The sequence below is a fragment of the Oratosquilla oratoria genome, chromosome 37 (assembly GCF_046742065.1).
Source record: "Oratosquilla oratoria isolate Oo_2021 chromosome 37, ASM4674206v1, whole genome shotgun sequence".
Lineage (NCBI taxonomy): Eukaryota > Metazoa > Arthropoda > Malacostraca > Stomatopoda > Squillidae > Oratosquilla > Oratosquilla oratoria.
The window spans coordinates 10,850,540-10,877,979 of record NC_134813.1 but is presented as its reverse complement, the minus strand read 5'-3'; the positions used below and the strand labels follow the sequence as shown (position 1 = coordinate 10,877,979).

Here is a 27,440-nt window from a genome sequence, read left to right as displayed (position 1 = left end):
TAATCACCCTGATAAGACCAAGATTGGAATATGCAGCAACGATATGGTCACCAAGTACAAAAAAATGTATAAAAAAACTTGAAAGAATACAAAGAGCAATTACAAAATTGGCACCAACACTCTCAAAACTATCATATGAAGAGAGACTAGCAAAAATTGAACTACAGACACTAGAGCAAAGAAGAGAGAGAGGAGATTTGATAGCTATTTACAGAATCATGAAAGGCATAGAAATTACTGATAGAGAGAATCTGATAAAATGGGATGACAGAAATACAAGAGGACACGGAAAGAAAATAAAAAAAAGACAGCTATAGAAGAGATTTGAAAAAGAACAGCTTTCCTCACAGAGTAATAGACAGTTGGAACAAGTTAGATGAGAAAGTGGTGTGTGCAAAAACAATACATGAATTTAAAAATAGTTTAGATAAAATGAGATGTGAAGACGGGACACCACGAGCATAGCTCCCCTTCCCGTAAAATACAACTAGGTAAATGCATACATATATATATATATATATTATATATATACATATATATATATATATTATATATATACATATATATATACACACACTTTTACAATCCCAACACCTTAGAAAAAAGTTCCTTGACCTCACACTATGACCCTCATATCTGCACAGAAGTAAGACTTCCTCACTTTCACACTATGGGTACCACACCATCACTTGTAATTGAAGCTCTCCTCACCAAAACAGCAAACCCTACCTTACCTGCACACCTGCTATATACAGCCACTCCTCGTTTAACGACGACAATTGGGACCAGCGCGCCGTCGTTAACCGAATTGGTCGTTAAGCGAAAGTGTATACATATACGTACATGTACTGTATGTACAATGTCCAGCAATACATGTATCTTTATTTTCGTGTATTTTCCCTCTTTTATACAGTACATTAAAGCTTTATTTACTGTTTATTTACGGTGGTTAGGTTCCTGAAATTACCGTATATGACCAAATCCGCGTATGCTGACATTCCATATTGAATACCAGGGTATTTTTTTTAGTTTCGACCATGGGCGCAATATAGCAATAGAAAATTAATTATTAATTTTGTAAATTAAAATGTATCAACGTAATATGCAATTTTGTGGGCGGAAATGAAAGTAAAAAATACCATGCTACAAGAAAATATGCTAATGAACGAAGTCGGTAGCATAGGATTGGGACGCCATCTTGTCGTCTGCCAACGTCTCTCACGACGACAACAACGAGGACGAGCCGGATGACATTTAATTTGCAGGTAATGATTTATCAAACACAGGTCAGGTTAGTTTAGTTTAGGTTAGACGAATTCATCATCCTTTTATTTCTTCGACATCGGCATCTATCATAACAAACATGGTGTACCATTCGTCCGACATGACTTCGTTACTTACGAAATTTGTTTTAGCACCCCTTTTTTTTTTTAATTTCCGCTCACAAAATTGCATATTACTTTGATAATTAATTTTCTATTGCTATATTGCACCCATGGTCGAAACTAAAAATTTACCACTACCGGTATATACTGTACCCCAGGTAGTTTTTGCAGCTTGCAGGATGGTAATGTAGACCTAAGCTTCAGAACACTTTACCTCACAGCTAATATCCACCGTACAAGTTCAATTATAACATCATACAAATTAGCCTCAGCCAACTTAATTATCGTACACGACGTCGTAACTTCGGGAGATTTACGTTAAACGTCTGTCATAAAGCCCGTCGTTACTCCGAGTTGTCATTAACCGAGTAGGTCGTTAAACGAGGAGTGCCTGTACAGACGCTCCTCAACTTACGTTTTAGTTACGTTCCGAACGGCCGAACGTAAGTTGAAAATGAACGTAAGTTGTTACTGTACTATACATCGGTAAATTCTATTACCGTATCTTATAAAACACCCCTAAATCATTAATTAAACACATAACATTGTAAAATAATAACATTAATTTCAAATAGATTAAATTCAAGCAACATAAATTGAGATGGTGGAGGAGGAGGGGGAGGAGGAGGAGGCAAGGCATTTTCAGTTTGTCGTCTGCGCAATGTAAACAATGGACGCAGCGTCGTGCGCAAGTATCGTTTGAACTACGGAGAGCGCGGTAAACTAAAAAATTCACTCAAACAATTTTTTTTTACAATTCTTTTTTTTACCGTCAGTTCAAACGTAAAATCGAAAAAACGTAAAACGAATGAACGTAAGTAGAGGAGCGTCTGTACTAACTTATATGCTGAGACACCTTTGGCCTACACATCAAACATACTCTTCCCAAAACATCTGTTCTTTTGGGTCTGCAGATCTAGTTTTACCTGTACACTGGTCTTCCTCTGATCTACACACTAGATTCCCCACTATCTGTACACTGGGTCCCATTTCAGCTACACAGACCTCTAAATTGTACATGTAGACTGTACCCCTTACCTGCACACCAGGACTCTAGTCTGCACACTTGGATCCTATGGTTTGGACACTAAGACCTTCTGGACTGCATATAAGGACTCTCTAATCTACATACATTCAACATTCAATTTAACAACCTCCATTTGATTGATTTTGGAAGCAATACAAAATCTTGTGAATAAGAATAAGAGTATCTCCCACTATATGGTCACAGCATATCAAGAACCTATTTTTACAATCCTTGGAAAGTCTGATACCAAATTATAGTAAATATATTGAATTCATTATATCTATTGGACTGATGATCATTCCCTCTCCACTTTTGTCTGTTAAATCAAAGGGTGGGTGCATAGGGAATCCCTTGTCTATAAGATAAGAACTTTTGGCTAACTCACTAGGACTCCTGATCTGCATAGTAGAACCCTCCAGTCACTGCATGGTGGAACCTGGTTTCCATATGATCCTCTGTCCTGCTCAAACTAGGACCTTTCTCCATGCACTATGACTTTCATATCTGCATTCACAGGCCCTCTGCCCCGCACATGAAGTATGCTCTTACCTGTACACTGGGTCCTTCAGCATTCCTGAGCCTGAACATGCGGATGCTGAAGACAACAATGATGCCACAGGTGATGCAAGCCAACACAGGCACCAGGCACTTGACCAGCACTGATGAAGAACCACCCAAAGGGGGAGGATGAATGGGGGAGGATTTCTTTTCAGTTAAGATGAAGAGATCATAATTGTAACATATAAGCTACTAAGAAAAACTACACTGGCGAAGAATAATCATGATTTTATCATTATTCTTTTCATTGTGATTACAATGATGAATATCAATAGTACTACCATTAGCATTATCATAATTATCATGGAAATGATAACTGTTATTACAATTACAAGAACTATACAGGGGATGGTCAGGTCAAATTGTATACAGTGTTCTAATTAAAGTGAAGCAGCCCTGCTGTGGATGTGCTGTGTCTTGTTGCATTGCTTTCAACTCAGGGAGTAGGCAGGAGACAGGGATGACCCTTCATCCACAAGGAGCTAAGATACAATGGAAACATTAGCAGTGGATGAGAGTGGAATGGGTGGGAGTGGTGCATGCTTTTGACTTGGCTATCTCCCTTATGAGGGGAAGAAGCCCTTGGTATATAGATTGATAATTACAATGGCAACAAATACTGTAATTAAAGATACTACAAGAATAACTAAAATAACAAAAAATATTGTAGCAATAACTAACATAGCAAGGATATAAATAAAAATGGCATTTAATCATAACCATATACAACATATAAGATGATAATAGAAGGTGAACTGTGAACTGGAAGAGGAAGACTCACATTCTATAAAGGAATCTGTGACAAGGACGGCTTGAATGAAGATGTAGTCGACAGCTGCCTCTCCTTCACCGCCACCCGTTATTCCTCGAAGTTGCACTGTGTAGTTCTTATTTGAGACGAGGCCATAGAGCTAACAAAAGAGAGAAAATGGAGGATTTGCTATAAGGTTTCAATGAATATGAAAAAAATACATGAAGATGTTCAGTTACCAAAACAAAGACCAGAGCCTTTGAAGCCTACCACATCTTGAAGAGCAAATAATTAAGAAAAGAAAGAGGCATGAGGTAGCACAGCCACCAAAAGAAAGAAAATGGAGGTCTGTTTAAATCTTGGCAACAATATATATATATATATATATATATATATATTTATATATATACATATATATTTATATATATTCATATATATATAATATATATACACATTTATACATATATATATATATATATATATATATATATACATACATATATATATATATATATATACATAATATATATACACATATACACAAATATATATATCTATATATATATATATATATATATATATATATATATTTATATTAACAACCACAATGCACTTTAATTCTAAGCCATCAAAGGCCAGCATGCTTGAAATTGAAATGTGGTACTACCCAGGACTCGAACAGGGTAACCTCATGACAAGTGCGACATTGACTTTCCAACTAGGCCATCAAGAGAGATATAAGCTAAGTGCATTATTTCTTATATATTTGTATGCTCGAGTTACATACACATATATGAAATTTTTGCGCTCAACCCATCTCCACTATGATAGTACAATTGGAAGTATACGAACACGGGAAAGTATTTGTACAACACTGAATGGGTCCCAGTGATTAGAGATACATTTTAACAACCACAATGCACTTTAATTCTAAGCCATCAAAGGCCAGCATGCTTGAAATTGAAATGTGGTACTACCCAGGACTCAAACCGGGTAACCTCATGACAAGTGCAACATTGACTTTCCAACTAGGCCATCAAGAGAGATATAAGCTAAGCGCATTATTTCTTGTCATGAGGTTACCCGGTTTTGAAATTCCTACTCCTAGAGGAATGATGCTACTTTTGCAGTGTTTTGAAATGGAGGGATAGTAGCAGTACAAAAATAGCATCATTCCTCTCGGAGTAGGAATCTTAAAACAGTCCCTAGAGCATAACAGATGGGAGTGAATTTATGCCTGTGACTTTGGCTACCTTCTTTGCAAAGGAGAAAAAGCCCTTGGTATATGTATGTATGTACTCTCCCTCTGTTATGTTGTCCCCTCTTAAAACTGTTCTGTACCCATTTTTTAAATATATATTTCCATTTTCACCTCTGCCCCCTGTGGGTAGGGGGAAGAAAGAATTCTGCAACAGAGTTTCCCATGTGGGTCGTAAAAGGCAGCTAGTAAGACAGAATGATGGGCCTATGTAACCTGCTCTCTGTAACCTTATCCTACAAGAAGTCAAGTTTATTTCACTGACTGAAAACTAACAGACCTACAGTGGTTGGCAACAGTTCTTCAGTTCTTTGGGAAGAAACAGTGGACACTTGTTTGTTTTGTATGTATTCATCTAATTGTATTTACCTACATGCAGTATACAGGAAAGGAGCTATATTCTTGGAATTCTGTTTCCTTTTGTCCAACTAGCATACCTCATTCTAAATTTATATATTGTTCCAGTTTGGGCTATATGATTTTCTAGGGTATTCCAATTTACACATCTCTTATAGGAAGCTGTAATTTTTCACATTATTCAGAAATGTGGTACTTTTTGTTCCTAAGACCTTGTTATGCCCACCTATCTTAGCCTCACAGGGACCTCCTGATGGGGTTTGGATGTTGAGGGATTTTGAGGAGAGGCAGTAGGGAGATGATATTCTCCGAGGTCTGTTTCGCATGATCCCCACCTGTCATTGGTCCTATGAGGAAGTACTGATGTAGTGGTTCTAATGTAATGTTATATAATGTGATGTAATATAATATATAATTTATAGCTGTGTATCTACCTATGGGCATCTTCCAGTGCAGCAAGCAACATATGCCAATATGTCAATCATTGGAGATGTTTAGGGAAGGTGGAGAAAAGTGGGAGGTGAGCCAGCTGTTGTTTGCAGACGACACTGTGCTTGCAGCAGGATCAGAGGAGGGATTGAGGAGGTTGTTGACGGGGTTTGGGGGGTGTGGGGGAAGAAAGTTGAAGATAAATGTGGGTAAAAATGAGGTGATGAGATGTACAAGGGGTGAAAGTGGCAGCAGACTGGAAATGAGCATTAAGGGAGAGCAACTGGAGGAAGTGGATAGTTTTAGATACTTGGGTGCGAATGTGGCAGGAAAGGGTGGAGTGGAGGTGGAGGTAGAATGTAGATTGAGAGAAACGAGTAAATGCCTTGATGGATTAAAAAGTGTAATGAGGAATAGACATTTGGGAATGGAGGCTAAGAGGAGATTGTATGAAGGAGTGATTGTGCCAACAGCACTGTATGGGGCAGCAACATGGAACATAAGAAAAGAAGAGAGAGTTTGAATGTGTTTGAGATGAGGTGTCTGAGAAGTATGATGGGGGTTACTAGGCTAGATAGAGTGAGAAATGAGGAGGTGAGGGAGTTGGGAGATAGGGTGGATGAAAGAGTATTGGGATAGTTTGGACACAGGGAAAGAATGAGTGAAGAAAGGCTAGTAAAAGAGGTATGGAAGGCAGATATGGAGGGAGTGAACATGAAGGGGCGACCTAGGATGAGATGGATGGATGGGGTGAAGGGGGCTTTGGGGAAGAGGGGAATGTCTGTTGAGGAAGGACGGGAGAGGACAGAAGACAGGAGTGAATGGAGAATGGTTGTATATAGGTGATGTTATGATGCATGAGGTGAAATGGGTGGGGGATGGGGGGTGAGGTAGTATGTGTGAGAAAAATTTGATGCAGCCCGAAGGGATTTCTCCCTGTCTTCTCCTTTTCTGCAAATGAGGACGGAGAGTGGGGTTGCTGATTTAATGAAGCGGCCTTGCTGTGGATGTGCTGTGTCTTGTGACACTGCTTCTGACCCAGGGCAGTGGACAAGGTGCAGGGATGACCCATCATCCAGGAGGTGCCAAGATAAGAGGGAGGGTAGAGGGTGGAGGGGAGTGGAGTGTATTAAGGATGGAATGGGTGGGAATGGTTTTTATGCCTTTTTCTTTTTGGCTACCTCCCTTGTAAGGAAAAAAAAACTTTGGTATATGTATGTATGTATTCTTATTGTATCATATAATGCAAATTTCAATTTATGATAATTTTGACATACAACCTGACCACTTGTATATTTATGTATATGGAAAGGGAGCTGGCAGATGAGAGAGATAAAATAATACTGGGATGGTTTGGGCATATGGAAAGAATGAATGAAGAAAGACTAGCAAAGAATAGAGTGGAAGGTAGAGGTGGATGGAGTGAACTGGGGAGGAAGACCAGGAATGGGATGGATGGCTAGGGTGAAGAGGGGGCTTAGGCAAAAGGGAAAAGTCTGTTGATTAGGAAAGGGAGAGGGTAGGAGATAGGTGCGAGTGGAGAATGGTTATGAATAGATGATGAATTGACATAGCCCAAAGGGATTTCTCTTCATCTTCTCTATTTACTCATGAGTAGATGAGGAGGGGAGGGTTACTATGTAAATGAAGCCATGGGGGCAAACCAGTTTTGGCCATCAGACCCTGCTATAGAGGTGCTGTGTCTTGCTGCACTGCTTCTGCCCCAGGCAGTGTGTGTGGGGGGGGGGGGGTAGGAATGGCCCTTTATACACAAGGAGCTAAGATAAAAGGGAACATTAATGGATGTTAAACGGGTGTGGGATAGGTAAAGGGTAGGTGCGTAGTTTGGCCGGCTATCTATCTACACACCAAGGGCTTTTTTCCCCCTTAACAGGGGGGTAGCCAAAGTCAAAAGGCATATACCCAGCCCCACCCATTTCATCCCCACTCATTCTATTCCCATCCACCACTCTTTCCTCACTCTCATCTTAGCTCCTCATGACGGGTCATCCCTGTACCCTGCCCACTGTCCTGGGTCAGAAGCAATGGAGCAAGACACAGTACATCCACAGCAAGGCTGCTTCACTTAATCAGCAACCCACACTCTCTGCCCCCTTCATGCAGAAAGATAGCAGATAGGGAGAAATCCCTTCAGGCTGCATCAAAACATCATTCATACATAACCACTCCCTATCCCCCCCATCCCCCACCCACTCCCTTCCTTGCATCACAGTATTATCTATACACAGACATTCTTCACTCACCCCTATCTCCTACCTTCTCCCCCCTTACTCAACAGATATCCCCCTCTTCCTCAACACCCTTTTCTCCCCATCATCCATCTCATCCTTGGTCGTCCCATCATGTTCACTCCATCCACCTCTACCTTTCACACTTCTTTTACTAATATTTCATCACTCATTCTTTCCATGTGTCCAAACCATCTCAATAGTCTTACATCAACCCTATCTACCATCTCCTTTTTCACCCCATCTCTCCTCATCATCTAGTTTCTCACTCTATCCAACCTTGTAACCACTACCATACTTCTCAGACATTTAATTTCAAACACATTTAAACATTTCCTCTTTTAAATTCCATGTCTCTTCCCCCATACAGTGCTGTCAGCACAATCACAATCACAATCACAAGCAAGAAGACCTAAATAGGGTATGGAACTGGAGTCAGAAATGGGAAGTGGACTTTAATACGAAGAAGTGTAGCATAATGGAGTTTGGAAAAAGCAAAAACAGAATATCAGGAAAATATACAATTGGAACCAAAGAAGTAAAGAAAGTAGGATCCGAAAAAGATTTGGGAGTAATTATCACGAACGACTTGTCCTATGATATACAGATTAACAAAATTGTCGGGGAGACTTACAACTTGCTAAGATCAATAAAAGTGGCGTTTACATACTTGGACGAAGACATGATGAAAAAAATATTGGTTACATTGATAAGGCCTAGATTAGAGTATGCAGCGACATTGTGGTCCCCCAGTACCAAAAAGAATATAAAGAAAATAGAAAGAATCCAAAGAGCAGCTACAAAAATGGCACCTGCACTTGCAAACCTATCATACGAAGAGAGATTGGCTAAACTGGAGTTACCGACACTGGAGCAAAGAAGAGAGAGAGGTGACCTATTGACCATCTACAGAATCATGAAAGGCACAGAGGTACTCGATAGTGAGAACTTACTTAACTGGGACAAAAGAAACACAAGAGGACATGGAAAGAAAATAAAAAAACATAGCTATAGAAGAGAACTGAAGAAAAACAGTTTTCCTCATAGAGTTTTGGACACTTGGAACAAACTGGACAATGAAATAGTATGCTCAAAAACCATTCATGAGTTTAAAAACAAACTAGACACTGCAAGATACAAAGGCGGGACAACACGAGCATAGCTCCCCTTCCCGCAAAATACAACTAGGTAAATACAACTAGGTAAATATGATCTCTTTGCATCCATCCCCAAATACCTATTTCTTATTACACTTTTTAATCCCCCAAGGCACTTACTTGCTTCTCTCAATCTACAATTAACCTCCACCTCCACTCCTCCCTCTTCAGCCACATGTGACCCAAATACCTAAAGCTATCCATTTCCTCCACCCTTGGCTGGCTACCTCTATCATAAAGGAGGTAGCCATACAATAATATTCTAATAAGCTCAGGGCAGGACCTATGCTAAACGAGTTAATGCCTCTCATTTTGTTGACATACTTCAGTTTCTGTGTCTGTGATCTCCTTGGTGATATTGTCCCATCGGATGCCATCCTGGGAGTATGAGATCCGGTAACTCCGGAGGTTCCCGTTGATCCTTTCTGGGGGGTACCAGCTGATCCTGACCCGGGAGGGTGAGAGTGCTGTCCAGTTGACAATTTTTGGAGCAGTTGGAACTTTCAGGAGAAAAAGAAGAGATTTTGAGGGTGACATAGACTGAGGGAACATGCTTATGGGATGCTGTTGCTGGAACATTTATTTCATGTTAGTAGCAAATTACTAAGAGTTTTGGGTAATTGAGGTTTCACTATTTACTATATATACACCCCAGTAGCCTCTATCTCTATCCCTTTCTGACCTCCTTCAGGTGTGATGCTCCTGATGGCACTAGAGAAGGTTCCTGTGAGTTCTAAGGTGTCTGCTGACACACTGACTTCATACAAGGTCATGGGTTCAAGACCAGTCAGACGAAGCCGGTTCCTCGTCACCCGGATGTACTGAGGGCTCAGGTTCTGGTGTATTCGGGATGTCCTCTGATGGTGGAATAAATTATTCATTAAATTAACTAACTTATATGTAGCATTATGGTTTCCTTCTACAAAAATGTTGGACCAAGTACCAACCCATAGGACAACACTCCCAATGGGACTGAGGGATCATAGAGGTGCATACATACATATACCAAAGGCTTTTTTTCCCCTTACATGGGGGGTAGCTAAAAAGAAAAAGGTATAGAAACCACTCCTACCCATTCCATCCCCTACATATTCCACTCCCCTCCACCCTCCCCCTCCCTCTCATCTTGGCACCTCCTGGATGACAGGTCATCCTTGCATCCTGTCCACTGCCTTGGGTCAGAAGCAGTGTTGCAAGACACAGCATATCCACAGCAAGGCTGTTTCATTAATTCAGTGACCCCCCTCTCCATCCCCTCATGCAGAAAAGAAGACGGGGAGAAATCCCTTCGGGCTGCGTCAAATTATTTCTCATACACACTTCCTCAACCCCCATCCCCCACCCACTCCCCTTAATGCATCATAGTATCATCCATATACAACCCTTCTCCATTCACTCATATCTTCTGTCCTCTCCCGTCCTTCCTCAACAGACATTCCTCTCTTTTGTAATGCCCCTTTTACCCAATCCATCGATCCCATCCTAGGACGCCCCCTCATATTCCTTCCTTCCACCTCTGCCTTCCACACCTCTTTTGCTAATCTTTCTTTACTCACTCTTTCCATGTGTCCAAACTATCCTAATACTCTTTCATCAATTCTATCTCCCAACTCCCTCTCCACCCCTGTTCTCCTCACCTCCTCATTTCTCACTCTATCTAGCCTAGAGGGGACAACCTAGGATGAGATGGAATAGGTAGGTCAAACACCACCAGAGGCGCCACCGTCGATGACGAGCACAATAGCGCGTCATTTTATGCGCACGCCATTCAAACGGCCAAATTTATATACCGCGGGAAAGTTAATTAATAAAAATGTTGTGCGAGTGTATTTACTACGATCGTAGTAAATTTCAAACATTCACACCATCAGTTACATGTCGGTCAATAAAAACATAAGATAAACATGGCGGCCTGCATTCAGCAGTAAATCGAAAATTGGCATATGTTTCAACGTAAAAGATGAGCTAACATATTTACGGTTGTGGCAACTGACCATAATAAAGAAAAACTACTAGTATCGCGGATTATTCTAATACCAAAATAAAGGCAGCGTGTTACGGTAGAGCTGAGAAATCTGAGGTATTAATTAGTTTTTTTTTTCTATCGGGTCGGATTATCGGATAACAACATCAACATCAACCCGCCATCTTATCAAACTTCACTCTATTAAGTTTCTTACGATTATGTTATTAGCGTAATAGACTTATAGTTGAATTATTTGAACTATTTTCTTTAAAATGTGTGATTTTCATGTAATTTGATCAAAGAGAAGTTACGTTTTTATCCTCCGTAATATTACGGACCACAGCTACGATTCGTCCTGCCCGCTATCTATGATCACTGGTGGTATGGATCAAACTACACTATTAAGTTTGTTACTATTGTGTTATTAGTGTAATAGCTTGCATATAGTTGAATTATTCAAACTATTTTCTTTAAAATGTGTGATTTTCATGTAATTTGAAGGTATTCGTAGCTGTGGTGGGTAATTTTGCAGAGGATAAAAACGTAATTCTATGATCAAGTTACATGGAAATCACACATCTTAAAGAAAATATGTCAAATAATGCAACCATATGCTAATTTTTTATATAAAATTGTGCCTGTCAGCAAAAACCGTCATTGTTTACGTTCGATCGGCGATTCGTCAGACCGCACGTTTCGGCCCGATTTCCGGGGAGAAAATAGGCCCGATTTAATTCCATTCAAAATGCAATATCTCGAGAACAAGGACAGCTAGATGGATAATTCAAATTGCATTATACTCATAGCGACTTTTTGCATCCCATGAGAACTACTTCAGCTCAAATATCAGGAATTCCATTTTCATGTTCACCTAGCTAGATGGATGGATGGGGTGAAAGGGGCATTGAGAAAGAGGGGAATGTCTGTTGAGGAAGGATGACAGAAGACAGAAGATAGGGGTGAATGGAGAATGGTTGTGTATAGATGATGCTGTGATGCATGAGGGGGAGTGGGTGCGGGATGGAGGGTGAGGGAGAATGTGCGAGAAATAAACTGGCACAGCCAAAAGGGATTTCTCCCCATCTTCTCCTTTTCTGCATGAGGGGACGGAGAGAGGATGTCGCTGATTTAATGAAGCGGCCTTGCTGTAGATGTGCTGTGTCTTGCAACATTGCTTCTGACCTAGGGCATTGGGAAAGATGCAGGGATGACCCATCATCCAGGAGGTTCCAAGAAAAGAGGGAGGGAAGAGGGTGGAAGGGAGTGGAGTATGTTTGGGGATGGAATGGGTGGGAGGTTTTTATGTCTTTGTTTTTTGGCTACCTCCCTTGTGAGGGGGAAAAAGCCTTTGGTATATGTACGTATGTATGTTAACACTTACCGATATTTATTTTGTAGTTGTAGCTAAGTGACCCTTGTATTCTGTGAACAGGCTTGTGAATGAGGGTTTAACTGATCTACTTCGGCCTACTTCACTACTGAGCACATTCTAAATGTTCTAAATGCGTGAATTTCTCATCTCTCTGACTATAATATGAATCCTCCCAGTTCCATTGTTTATTTTTCCAGATACAACAATTAAGTGACAGTTGCTGTTTTTTTTTTTCAACTCTTACAATATTCTACACAACTATCTAATAAACATATAAAATTACCGTACAAATCTTACGAAAGACAGAAACGTATCGTACAATCTGTACGATAATGAGGAACACTATCGTACATCGTAGAGTTAAATAATTGTACATGTACGATAATTTTCATGAAAATTGATTCAGTTTTTTAAATACGCATATAAAAATACAAGACTGAATCAAATAGCTACTTAAGCTAACATCATAATGTAATGACTCAACATACAAATCCACGTCCCTATTATCAGTCAAGCCAATTAGATGACCGTCCAAGCTCACTTGAGCCTGGGTAGTGTCTTCCAATACAACATTCGTCTTGAAAGATGCACAGGTATTTATCAGTGTTTTTTAGGGGAAAAAATGTGTCTTGTAAACTGTAAAATATGGTATTACAGCTGTAACTTTATATTTCATAGCACACATATTGTGATGCATCATCTAATCATCGTACATCAGGCAACCTACAATGCGTGTGAGTATTCGACTTGTATTGAAGAGGTTAAATTATCTAACAACACACTTAAATGAAAAATATTTTGTAAAACATGTTTTATTTTCATTCTATACATATATCTATTTTTTATTTAAACAATCCTCTGAACTGGGTTATGAGCATCTGTTCCCATTATCAATGGGAGCTCTTATTCTGAGATAAGAGTGTCATGAGGGTATGGGAGAAAAGACTACAAGCCTGAATAATATATAAAACACAGTTTTCCATACAGATACATCAACTTGTGGAATGGCTTGAAAGAGGGAATAGTCCAATCTACACCATAAATGAATTTAAGGCTAAATTTGACCAATGAAGACAAAGACATGGTACCCCAGGAGCTTAACAACTTTCCTCTAAAAGGACAACTTCATGAGGATGACTATGAAAGAGAGGATGTTAGGTTGGACGGAGGTAAGAAGTTAATACACACATGGCTTGATGCCAGTATCAATAATGATAAGGCTCTCTACCACAGAATGCTAAAAAAAAAAACATTATAATTCATTGCTGATAACCAGCACTTCTATTCTTAACCTCTTCAATATGAGTTGACTTTTCGTGCACAGTAATGACTGCCTGATGTATGATGATTCGATGATGCATCACAATACACACATAAAATATAAATTTATAGCTATATTACTCATTCTCTTTCACTCATAATGTTGATAATCACAGAAAATATGATCAAGCCTGTTCACAGAATATGGGGTCACTCAGCTACAACTACAAAATAAATATAATCAAGTCGCCGGCGTCAGCATCCTTGTATAGCAACTCACACCTCATGACGCCAATATTGGCATCATCGTATGGAAGGTGTTAAGGAAAATATTGCAATACAGTGATGGAGTCATAACATGGTAAAGAAGGGATTTAAGAAGAGTAACAGAAAAAAGAGATAGTAAAATTAAACGTGATTAGGATTACTCTTTGAGTGAAGACTAATCTTCACTCATAGGGATAGGGAGTCTCTGAAGTCCCCAAAGTACCACTTGCATATGTAAATAAACGAATAAATAAAAAAGAAAAATAAACAAATGAAAAAAAAAATCAAGATAAAACAAAAAATGAAGAGACTAGGAGGTTGTCTCTTGTCATCTCACCTTCTCCCTGTGAGGGCTTGATACCTCCTCCAGTTCTATCTCAGCCTCCTCCTCAATACCCACAAAGTCCTCTGCTGACCTAGCTGATCTCTTTGATGGGGTTACTAGGTTCTTCTCAATCTCTTCATCCACTGGTCTTCCGAGGTTGACATAGCGGACAGTGTAGAAGTCTGGGACCATTTTGCGCTGCATGGGCTGCCAGCGGACTTTCAATGACGTCGAATTGATAACAACCACCTGATGTCACAGAAAGTTTGGGAGAGACTATTAGCATTTCTCCCAGTAGTGATTTACTTCATTGAACAAAACTGTCCTGAGGATGTCTTAATAGATACAAATGTTTGGTCCATAGTATTTTCTCTTATGGTTTTCTGCAAATGCACACATGCACACACACACATCGGAGTGACTGCAAAGATTGGAACTCCGGAAAAAACGCAATTTTCGTGGATTTCAGCGACGATGGAGTACCTGTGTTGTATTAGTAGGGAAGGGGAAAGCTCATGGTGTAGTGGGCAGGTGAAGAAAAAGGAGAAGGGGAGGCATTATTGAGGAGAATGAAAGAAAATGAGGAAGGTGAGGAACGGGCCTTGGAAGTCAGAAGGTGTGTAAACAAAAGGTGTGTAGACGACAGCCAAGGTCGAACAGGGGAATAAAAGTATTAAGAGTAGGAATATAGATGAGAGCAGCTGAATGGAAAGAGGAGATAATTACTTCTATGGATTTAATGAGGGAGGAGATGACAACCTCCCCCGATTCGCAAGTCTAGAGGAAAAACTAACAAAAATGAACGAAGTATGGGAGGTTAGGTTTAGCCAACTCGCACTAGTTATACAAAGAGTTGAGAAACTGGAAGAACAAAAGGACAATCAAAACCTAACTAAAGAAATAAAAAAATAAAAAGACAGTTAAGAGAAGTAAAGGAAGAGAATGAGGAAATAAAGAATAATAATAAAGAGAATAAAGAGTCCATAGCAAAAGAGGTAAGTGATTGGAAAAAAGTCCAAGAGAATAACAAAATTGAATTTAGAGATATAGGGAAACAACAGATGAAAGAACAAACTAAGGACACAGTTATTAAAGTGACGAGAGAGAAGGAGAATATAGTAAGAGACTTAGCAGATAAAAAGAAATGTATAATTGTATTAGGAATGAAAGAGAAGCATAATCCAAATAGGACTACAGGAGTAAAGAAGGAAAAGTAAACAAGGTATTAGAAATAGTTCAAGAAGATGAACAATAAATAACGAAATTAAAGAAATATATAGACTTGGGAAATACAGTATAGACAAGACCAGACCAGTTAAGGTTAAATTCAGGTCACAAACGACAGCAGAGAATGTCTTATCAAAAACAGGAAAACTAGCAGAATGTGATCAGTATAAACAGGTATAGATAAAAAGAGAGATGAATAAAGAAGAAAGAGAGGAAAAGAAAACAAAAAGAGTTGAAGCTAAGGAATAAAAAGGAGAACAGAACAGAATCAGAAAAAGAGAAAGTCTATTGGAGAGTAGTGGACATGAAAGTGAGGAAATGGTTCATAGGAAGGGAAGGGAAGGGAAACACAAAACAGGATGGAGGTAACAGAAAATTAAAAGTGTCCATCACAAATATAGATGGCTTAATAACAGGCTTGAATGAACTGAATGATTACCTGAAGGAAAATGTAGCGGACATAATGGGAATTGTAGAGACAAAATTGAAAGGTCCATTACCACCCAACAGTGTAGGACATGGTGCATATAATTATAGGATTAGAAACAGAGAAGTAAAACAAGGTGGTGGAGTTATGTTCCTGACTAAGAAAGATATAATTGTGAGGAATGTTACATATGGAAAGAATAGAGTGGAGATGATTGTGATGGAAATAGAGGACAGGGACAAGAAGAGCAGGAAGTTTGTGGCAAATTATGTGCCTCCTAAAACGGCTTCGTGGGAAGAGAGAGAACACAAAAATATGTTAGAAGACACAAGGATAACACTAATAAGATAATGGAAGATGGAGGAAGAATAATCATAACGGGTGACTTTAATTGTAAAGAAATCTGCTGGAATTGCATATTATGGAGTGGCCAAATCAGTTCAGGTATGAGAGGGACTACTGCACCACACCATGACCATCTATTCTTTCCATTGTTTAATTTTTACCTCGAGTTTTCGGATGCTGAGATCAGATGAAGGTGTGAGAACAATGGGGATAGTGCAGATGGCCCTCTGCCCCCGATATAGCTCCTCCAATGTCGTATTAGCACCTACACCCCGGACTAAGCTTCTGTTGGTGCTCATTGGTATGACATGAACAGTGTAGCACACACCCCGCTCTGTTGGAGAGAAATATTGATATAATATTGGCAAACACATAACAGGCAAGAGTACTGTCTACAAAATAAGTGATGTGGTAGAAATACACACACACACACACACACACACACACACACACACACACACACACACACACACACACACACACGCACACACACACACACACACACAATCATCGGATTGACGATGACGATTGGAACTCCGGAAAAAACGCAAGTACAGGGTTGAAAAACTTTGAGGTTGATGCCATACATGCTAAATAGTTGAAGATGATCTTGCACCCACTGTGCTTTCTCTCACCTCAAAAACTGAATCTTGAGAAATATCTCTCCACTAATGGTTTGACTTGCCACCGCATTACTATATATAGTTACATACATACATATACCAATGGCTTTTTCCCCTTACAAAGGAAGTAGCCAAAGTCAAAGGCACAAATCCATTCCCACCCATTTCGTCCTTACATACTCCACTCCCATTCACCACCCCTCCTTCCCTCTTTTCTTGGCTCCTCCTGGATGATGGGTCATCCCTGTATCTTGTCCACATTCACAACAAGGCCGCTTCTTTTAATCGGCGACACCTCCCTCTCCGTCCCCTCACGCAGAAAAAGAGAAGACGGGGAGAAATCCCTTTGGGCTGCGTCAAAATATCATTCACACATACTCTCTTACCCCCCATCCCCCACACACTCCCATGTATCACAACATCATCTACACACAACCATTCTCCACTCACTCCTATTTTGTCTTCTCCCTTCCTTCCTCGACAGACATTTCCCTCTTTCCCAATGCCCCCCTTACCCCATCCATCCATCTCATCCTTGCTCAGCCCCTCATTTTTATTCCTTCCACCTCTGCCTTCCACACCTCTGTAATTGATATTTCTTCACCCATTCTTTCCATGTGTGCAAACTATCCTAATACTTTTTCATCATCCATATCTCCCAACTTCCTTTCCACCCTTGCTCTCTTCATCTCCTCGTTTCTCACTCTATCCAGCCTAGTAACACCTGCCACACTTCTCAGACATTTCATCTCAAGCACGTTTTAACTCTTCTCACTTTATGTTCTTTTATAGTTAAATAACAAGTAAATATACACATAATAAATAAACATACAAAAAAGTTGAAATGTACAGTAACATTCCATTTAACAACAAACTATGACATTCACTTCTGTCAGACCACTTCACTTTGTGAATCATTTGAAACAAATAAGTAAATACATAATAGATACATAAAAGTTTTACAAAGGATTACAAAGGCGGAGCATGCCAACAGACCTTTTTTTGTCCATATCTAGGTCGGATGCGAAAAAAATCATAATAATAATAAAATAATAAATAAAAACTATAAAAATGTAAATAACAAATAAAATAAATAAATGCATAGGTATAGTTAAATAATAATGATAATAATAATATACAATAATATTCTATTTGACAATAAACTATTCCATTCATTTTGTAAGACCCCTTCATTAAAGTACAGTGAGAACACTTTGTGAATCATTCGAGATAAAAAAAAAAAAAATGACCAAACCAAAGATAAAACAAAATTAAAATTCTTTGTCTGACAACTTTTTTTAAATTTAATCAAGACAATAGCCAAACTGTAAGCTAAATACTATATAGGAATATATATCACATACTCGGAAAAAAATCATATTGTCCCACAGACTTTGTTTAAGGTGACGTCACACAAAACCAGTATGCTACTTGCATTTGCTAAATTGCTACTTCATTAGAGTAGAAACAACTTCGATTGCAATATTTTAGATTTTCATAAGAACATCTCAACAATGTGTCTAACTTCTTTCAATTCGCTATTCAGCTGCTCACTATATAGCAGAGTAATTTGACATTTGGAAATTTACAAAAACAAAAGATCATAACCAAAGTCATTTCTACTCAAACAAAACAAAATCAAGTAGGATACTTGCAAGAAATGCCCAGTGCGCCACCATAATTCGAAACATTGTACGTAAGTATCGACCACTGCCTTGGGTCACTACTTACCGGACGTGTCGAACTGGTAAGACCTTTGGTGTTTCCCCACAACCACCGTCTCGTGAACTCTGTCCGAAGAATTGTAGGACACACGATAGCCCACGATGTTCTCTGGGGTCTTTCCATTCAGACTCCACTTTACCTGAAGCATGACAATGGGTTTGAACTGGACAAATTTAGATTTAAGTAGGTAATAGGCAAAAACTGGTTTACCAATACAGTGGTTAATGAATGAAACAGACTTAGTGACCATGTAGTAAGCGCAGAAACTATTGTTTGTTTTACGAGAAGGATAGATAACTTTATGGATTGGGATAAAAGGTGGTGTTGGACATGTAACTGCATAGTGTAGGCCTTACAGTCTCCTTCATTCTTAAGTTCTTAAGACAAAACATGTCATCTAATAGGAAGTAAACATCATATCTCTACATAACCATCCCTATTCATCAAATCACAACACGAACTTATCAAAACACATCAATGCACATAATCAACTAATCAAACACTGCTGAACAGAGGAAGAGATAAGGAGAGTGAAGACACACACACACACACACACACACACACACACACACACTTCAACGAATGGACGGCTTAGAAGACGTTCTGAAGAAAAGTGAAGTCTGTGGATCCCAACGCAAAGAGAAGTGCCTAGTGTTTTTGCAGGGTGGGGGGGAAATTGCTCGTGGAGTAGTGGGAACGTAGGGAAAGAGGAAAAGGGGAGGGATTACTGAGGGAAATGGAAGGAAATGAGGAGGGAGTAGACTTTGACCAGCCAGACAAGCGGAAGGTAAACAAAAGACTTAGCGAGGATCAAATGTCTAATAAAAATGTAAAGATTAGAAGTATAGAGAGGAGCAATACAGAAGAAAGTGACGAGAATATGTTCCAGGGATTTAAAGAGGGTGGGGGGGACACAACCCCCCCCCCCCCGACTGATAAGACTAGAGGAGAGAGTTGATAAGGTGATCGAGGACTTGGAGCGTAAGTTAGGTAACGTAGACTCCATTTTTCAAAGAATTGAAAGGTTGGAACAACTAGAGAAGGCTAACAGAAACTTAACTGAAGAAATAGAGGACCTAAAAAGACAGTTAGGAAATGTAAAGGAGGAGAATGAGAAATTGAAGAAGAATAGTAATGAAAACAGAGAGAAACTAGCTACAGAAGCTAAAAATTGGAGAATAACTCAAGAAGGGAATAAGGTTTCATTCACTGACATAGTCAAACAGCAATTGAAAGAACATAATGAAGACTCAGTTATTAAAGTGATGAGACAGAAGGAGAATATAGTAAGAGAATTAGCTGACAAAAAGAAATGTATAATTATATTAGGAATGGAAGAGAAACATAACCCAGATAGAACTGCAAGAATCAAGGAGGAAAATGAAAGAGTAAGCAGTTTATTAAAATTAGTCCAGGAAGATGAACCAGAAATTATAAAGGAAATTGAGGAAAAATTCAGACTCGGAAAATATAGTACAGATAAGACCAGACCAATTAAGATTAAATTCAGGTCACAAACAACAGCAGAGAAAATTCTATCCAAGACAGGGAAACTAGCAACAAATGATCAATATAAAAAGGTATGGATAAAAAGAGAAATGAATAAGGAGGAAAGAGAGGCAGAAAAGCAGAAAAGAATTGAAGCTAAGGCAAAAAACGAGGAAAGAACGGAGTCAGAGAAAGAGAGATTCTATTGGAGAGTAGTGAACATGAAAATAAAGCAGTTCGACATACTAAAGAAAAACATAAGGGAAACAGAGAATACAATGGAAGTGGCAGAAAACTAAGAGTGTCTTACACAAATATAGATGGATTGATAACAGGATTGAATGAACTGAATGATTATTTGAAAGAAAAAGAACCGGACATAATGGGAATTGTAGAAACAAAATTAAAAGGCCCACTACCACCCAACAGTGTAGGACATGATACATACAATTATTGGATTAGAAACAGAGAGAAAAAACAAGGGGGTGGAGTTATGTTCCTGACTAAGAAGGATATAAACGTGAAAGGTGTCATATATGGAAAGAATACAGTAGAGATGATTATGATAGAAGTGGAAGACCGAGATAAGAAGAGCAGAAAATTTGTGATCAATTATGTGCCTCCGAAAACAGCCTCATGGGAGGAGAGTGAACATAAAAGTATGTTAGAGGACACAAAGATAGCATTAACTAAAATAATGGAAGACGGAGGAAGAATAGTTATGATGGGCGACTTTAATTGCAAAGAAATCTGCTGGGAAGAAATGACAGTAAAGAGTGGTGATGACTCATGGGGAAATGCTCTACTTGAGATGATTACTGACCATTCAATGACACAATGGATACAAGAGAACACTAGGTATAGAAATGAAGAAGAACCATCGAGGCTAGACTTAATAATTACATCTGAACCTAGAATAGTGGACAAGATTGAATATAAAACACCAATAGGTAAAAGTGACCACATATTGATTGAACTGGAACTTAATGAAGAAAAATATATGAAAAGAAATGAACAATATAGAAAAGGAAGAATGATGTATGAAAAAACAAACTTTGATAAAATAAGAGAATTCTTCCAACAAGAAAACTGGGAAGAAATATACAAAGAAGAAACAACAGTGGAAGAGAAATGGAATATTTTGACAAAAATTTACAAAAAAGGAGTGGAAAAGTATGTCCCAAGACAAAAACAAGAAAAAGAATATGTAAAATGCTGGTACAACAAAAGTTGTAGGGAGTTAAAGGACAAAAGAGACAAAGCCTGGAACAGATGGAAAAAAGACAGAAGACCTGAAAAATGGAAAATATATACTGGTTATAGAAATGAATATGTACAGAAGTGCAGAGAGGAAAAAAGAAAATATGAAAAAGGTGTTATAGAAAAGTGTAAAGATCAACCAAAACTATTCTACAGATTTGTAAACAATAAACTGAAAAACAAACAAGACTTAGAGAAATTAAGACAAGGAGGAGTTGAATACACTGAGGAAATGGAAATGGCAGAAATTATGAACAAACATTTTAAATCAGTGTTTACAAGGGAAAATATACAACCTGAAGAGATTGAGTGGAAGGAAAAAGTCCCCCCTATGGAAGAAATAGAAGTAACAAAGAATGAAATATTGACACACTTGGGTAATTTTGATGTCAGAAAATCGCATGGGCCAGATGAAATAGCAAACTGGATTCTGAAAGAATGCAGGAATGAACTGGCAGACAAAATACATAGCATAATAAGCAGTTCCTTAAAAGAAGGAAAAGTTCCAGAAGATTGGAAAAAAGCAAATATAGTACCTATATATAAAGGAGGAAATAAAGAAGAACCTACCAACTATAGACCAGTCTCTCTAACAAGTACAATAGCAAAAATATGTGAAAGAATTATCAAAAGTAGATGGGTAAAATACTTGGAAAAAAACAACGTACTAAATCCAAGGCAATTTGGATTCAGACAAGGACGATCATGCGTCACCAATTTAATATGTTTCTATTCAAGGCTAATAGATATAATACAAGAAAGAGATGGATGGGCTGATTGTGCATTTCTAGACCTAAAAAAAGCTTTTGACAAAGTACCACATAAGAAGTTGCTTAAGAAATTAGAATATGAAGGAGGAATACAAGGTAAATTGCTAAATTGGATGGAAGACTTTTTGCAAGAAAGAAAAATGAGAGTAGTGATAAGAGATCAGCACTCAAAATGGAATGAAGTAATAAGCGGTGTCCCGCAGGGAACAGTTCTGGCCCCAATAATGTTTGCTATATATATTAATGATATGGATGAAGGAATTGAAAGCTATATGAGCTTCTTTGCAGATGATGCAAAATTACTGAAAAGAGTGAAAACTGAAGAAGATTGTGAATCACTACAGAGAGATCTAAATAAAGTACAAGAATGGAGTAGGAAGTGGGAGATGGAGTTCAATACAAAAAAGTGTAGTATAATGGAATTTGGAAAAAGCAAAAACAGAATAACAGGATCATATAATTTGGGAAAAGAAGGAATAAAAAAAGTAGAAAATGAGAAGGACCTGGGAGTCATTGTTATGAATAATATGTCACCTGAGAAACATATAAATAAGATTTTTGGAGAAACTTATAATTTAATAAGAACAATCAAAGTGGCATTTACATACCTGGATGAAGAAATGGTGAGGAAAATCCTAATCACCCTGATAAGACCAAGATTGGAATATGCAGCAACGATATGGTCACCAAGTACAAAAAAATGTATAAAAAAACTTGAAAGAATACAAAGAGCAATTACAAAACTGGCACCAACACTCTCAAAACTATCATATGAAGAGAGACTACAAAAACTTAAACTACAGACACTAGAGCAAAGAAGAGAGAGAGGAGATTTGATAGCTATTTACAGAATCATGAAAGGCATAGAAATTACTGATAGAGAGAATCTGATAAAATGGGATGACAGAAATACAAGAGGACACGGAAAGAAAATAAAAAAAGACAGCTATAGAAGAGATTTTAAAAAGAACAGCTTTCCTCACAGAGCAATAGACAGTTGGAACAAGTTAGATGAGAAAGTGGTGTGTGCAAAAACAATACATGAATTTAAAAATAGTTTAGATAAAATGAGATATGAAGACGGGACCCCACGAGCATAGCTCCCCTTCCCGTAAAATACAACTAGGTACAACTAGGTAAATACACACACACACACACACACACACACACACACACACACACACACACACACACACACACACACACACACACACACACACACACACACACACACACACACACACACACACACACACACACACATGTCGGACTACCAGCAAAGATTGGAACTCCAGAAAGAAACACTATTTTTTATGAATTACAGCGACGAGGGAGTACGTGTGTTGTATAAGTAGGGAAGGGGAAAGCTCGTGGTGTAGTGGGCAGGTGAAGAAAAAGGAGAAGGGGAGACATTATTAAGGAAAATGGAAGAAAATAAGGAAGGGGACGAACGGGCCCCGGACGTCAGAAGGGTTGTCAACAAAAGGTGTGCAGAACACACAGACGAGGTAGAATAGGGGAGCAGTGGTATCAAAAGCAGAAATATAGATAATAGCAGCTCAATAGAAAGAGAAGATAACTATTTCTATGGATTCAATGAGGGAGGAAATTACAACCTCCCCCGACCAGTAAATATAGAGGAGAAACTAGAAAAAATGAAACGAAGAATGGGAGGTTAGGTTTAACCAATTAACACTAGTTACACAAAGATTTGATAAACTGGAAGAACCAAAGAAGGAGAATCAAAACCTAACCAAAGAAATAGAAGAATTAAAAAGACAGTTAAAAGAAGTAAAGGATGAGAATGAGGAATAATAAAGAGAATAAAGATTCCATAGCAAAAGAGGTAAGTGGTTGAAAAAAAAGTACAAAAGAACAATAAAACTGAATTTAGTGATATAGTGAAACAACAGATGAAAGAACAAACTAAGGAGACAGTTATTAAAGTGATGAGGAAGAATGAGAATATAGTAGGAGACTTAGCGGATAAAAAGAAATGTATAATTATAATAGGGATGGAAAGGAAGCATAATCCAAATAGGACTACAGGAGTAAAGGAGGAGAAGGAAAAAGTAAATAAGATATTAGAAGTAGTTCAAGAAGATGAACAAGAAACAGGGAAAAAAATTGAAGAAATATATAGACTAGGGAAATACAATACAGATAAGACCAGACCAATTAAGGTTAAATTCAGGTCACAAACGACAGCAGAGAATATTTTAGCAAAAACAGGGAAACTAGCGTACAGTGATCAATATAAACAGGCATGGATAAAAAGAGAGATGAATAAAGAGGAAAGAGAGGACGAGAAAACAAAAAGACTAGAAGCTAAGGAAAAAAAAAAAAAGAGAACAATTTAGATACTGCAAGATACGGAGACGGAACACCACGAACATAGCTCCCTTTCCTGTAAGATACAACTAGGTAAATACAACTAGGTAAACACACACACACACACACACACACACACACACACACACACACACACACACACACACACACACACACACACACACACACACACACACACACACACACACACACACACACACACACACACACACACACACACACACACACACACACACACACACACACACACACACACACACACACACACACACACACACAGTCACGAGTCCAACACGTGATCCAAGACCATGGTGAATCACACAGAGAGAAAGAAAGAGATAAAGAGTGAAGAGAAGAGAAGAGAGAGAGAGAGAGAGAGAGAGAGAGAGAGAGAGAGAGAGAGAGAGAGAGAGAGAACGAGTGAAGAGAAAAGAAGAGAAGAGAAGAGAAGAGAAGAGAGATGAAGGGAGAGTTCTAAAGACAACAAATAAAATAAAACAAAACTCAGCCTATTATTTGCATTCTCCCTGACCTTGATGTGGGTGTTCTGGATGACGGTGAGTCGGACGATGGTCTTGAGGACGTCCTGCATGTCAGTACGGGAGGGCATCTTGATTGGGTCCCACGGAAGCTTCACCTTATCTAGAGGAGTTTTCTCCTTCTCGACCACCACGCGAACATTGTATCGTTTTCTTGGGAGCAGGCCTGGCCGAAGAGAGGAAAGTCATGGAATAGTAGGAGCACGGGGAATTGGAGGAAGAGGTGGAGGAGGAAAACGAAGGGAGGAGGAGGGAGAGAGGAAGGTCAAGAGGAGGAGGAACATATGAAGGAGGACGTGGAATGGGAGAAGGAACACATGGAGGAGGAGGAGGAATAGGAGGAAGAAAGGGGTAGGAGTGTGAGGAAAGGGACAAGGAATAGGAGGAGAAGGAAGAGGATAAGGAGGAGGAGCGGGTGGAGAAGGACGAGGAATGGGAGGAGGAGGAGGACGAGGAGGAGGAGCAGAAGAAGGGACCAATGGTGTAAGACGAGATAGTAGAAGACAGGAATGTTTGTGATTACAAAAAACTTCTGCACAGTTGGAAAAAGAGTGGAGCTAACACAAATTACAAATAGGTATGGTTATACACTTTCGCTCTATTTATTCGCTCAAATTTCACATAACAGGACTGAGTGACTGTACAACTGAATACAGTCATGAGCAAAAGTTTTGACCTAACCAGATTTTTTCATGATACAAAATTCAAATTCTTTGTCAGACATTTTTTCGTTTTATCTTTTCAAGAAAATCAACAAACTGTAAGTTGAATACAACATAGGAAAACATATCACATCCTCAACAAATTAAATCATGTATGAAAGTGATAGTTGCCTGGAAGTCTATCGAGATAAACGCCAAGTGGTTACGGAGTCTTTATTAATACGACGTTTCAAGTTCATGAAGCTTTAAGAAGCTGTCACAAGCTAAACGTCCTTCTAGTAACGGTTCCGTCCTCGCTTGGTGTTTCTCTAAATTAATTAAATCACATTGACATCGTGAAAACTGTTGCAGAGGTCAAAACTTTTGATTGTGACTGTGCATATATCCCGAGATCAAGTTTATAAATTGATCGCAGACTCTTCTGGCATACAATATCTGGAAGAACTTCCAGGAACCTCTGGATTCACTGATATAGTTTATTACATATATACTCTTGACATGCACCAGAGGACCTGTCTGGATCCCGTTGCCGGTTACACGAAGGCCGCGGGGGATTGATTGAGAGACTAAGGGAAATGGAGTGATTGAAAAAGAGAGATCTGGGGCTATGGATTGATTCACACACACACACACACACACACACACACACACACACACACACACACACACACACACACACACACACACACACACACACACACACACACACACACACACACACACACACACACACTTTCGTCGAATGGACGGCGAGAATTGGTGTACCGAAGAAAAAGGAAAATCTACGTGGATCTCAACGTCCAGGAAGTGCCTTATTGTATTCATAGGGAAGGGGAGTGCTCGTGGAGTAGTGGGGGAGTGATAGGGAAGGAGAAAGGAAGGGATTATTGAGGGAAATGAGGAAGAGAGGGACATGGTCCAGGAGGCCAGGCGTCTAGTAAACAAGAGGCGGACCGACGATAATGATTTTCGTGACGACGGGATCAACAAAAATGTAAAGATTAGAAGTATAGATTAGAGCAGCACAGTGGAAGCTGATGATAGTAGTTTTCAAGGATTTAAAGAGGGTGGGGGGGATACCAACCTCCCCCGATTGGCAAGACTAGAGGAGAAACTTGATAAGATGACCGAACATTGGGAAAACAGGTTTGGTAACGTAGCCACAATTGCGCAAAGAGTTGAAAAATTGGAAGAACTAGAGAAGGCGAACAAAAACTTAACTAATGAAATAAAAGAATTAAAAAGACAGTTAAAAGAAGTAAAAGAGTAGAATGAAGAATTAAAGAGGAATAATAAAGACAACAAAGAGGCCATAGCAAAAGAAGCACAGGATTGGACAAAATCCAGGAAAACAGTAAAGTTGCATTTACTGACATAATTAAACAGCAAATGAAAGAACAAACTGAAGACTCAGTTATCAAAGTGATGAGACAGAAGGAGAATATAGTAAGAGACTTAGCAGATAAAAAGAAATATATAATTATATTAGGAATGGAAGAGAAACATAACCTAGATAGAACTTCAAGAAACAATGAGGAAAAAGAAAAAGTAAGCAGTTTACTAGAATTAGTTCAGGAAGATGAACCTGAAATCATGAAACAAATTGCAGAGATGTATAGACTCGGAAAGTATAGTACAGATAAGACCAGACCAATTAAGAT

General features: G+C 38.8%; 1 protein-coding gene across 2 annotated transcripts in view; it reads right to left on the bottom strand.

Moving 5' to 3' along the window:
* Positions 1-27,440, bottom strand: part of LOC143019522 (protogenin B-like) — a 708,972-nt gene that overhangs the window by 23,992 nt on the left and 657,540 nt on the right. For both annotated transcript variants that reach the window (XM_076175206.1, XM_076175208.1), the window contains 8 exons: positions 25,111-25,283; positions 18,715-18,847; positions 16,522-16,694; positions 14,374-14,610; positions 9,854-10,028; positions 9,496-9,671; positions 3,752-3,881; positions 2,962-3,071 (listed from right to left, as the gene is read on the bottom strand). In XM_076175206.1, the coding sequence (XP_076031321.1) occupies positions 2,962-3,071; positions 3,752-3,881; positions 9,496-9,671; positions 9,854-10,028; positions 14,374-14,610; positions 16,522-16,694; positions 18,715-18,847; positions 25,111-25,283 (1,307 nt within the window). The remainder of the gene's footprint in view (positions 1-2,961; positions 3,072-3,751; positions 3,882-9,495; positions 9,672-9,853; positions 10,029-14,373; positions 14,611-16,521; positions 16,695-18,714; positions 18,848-25,110; positions 25,284-27,440) is intronic.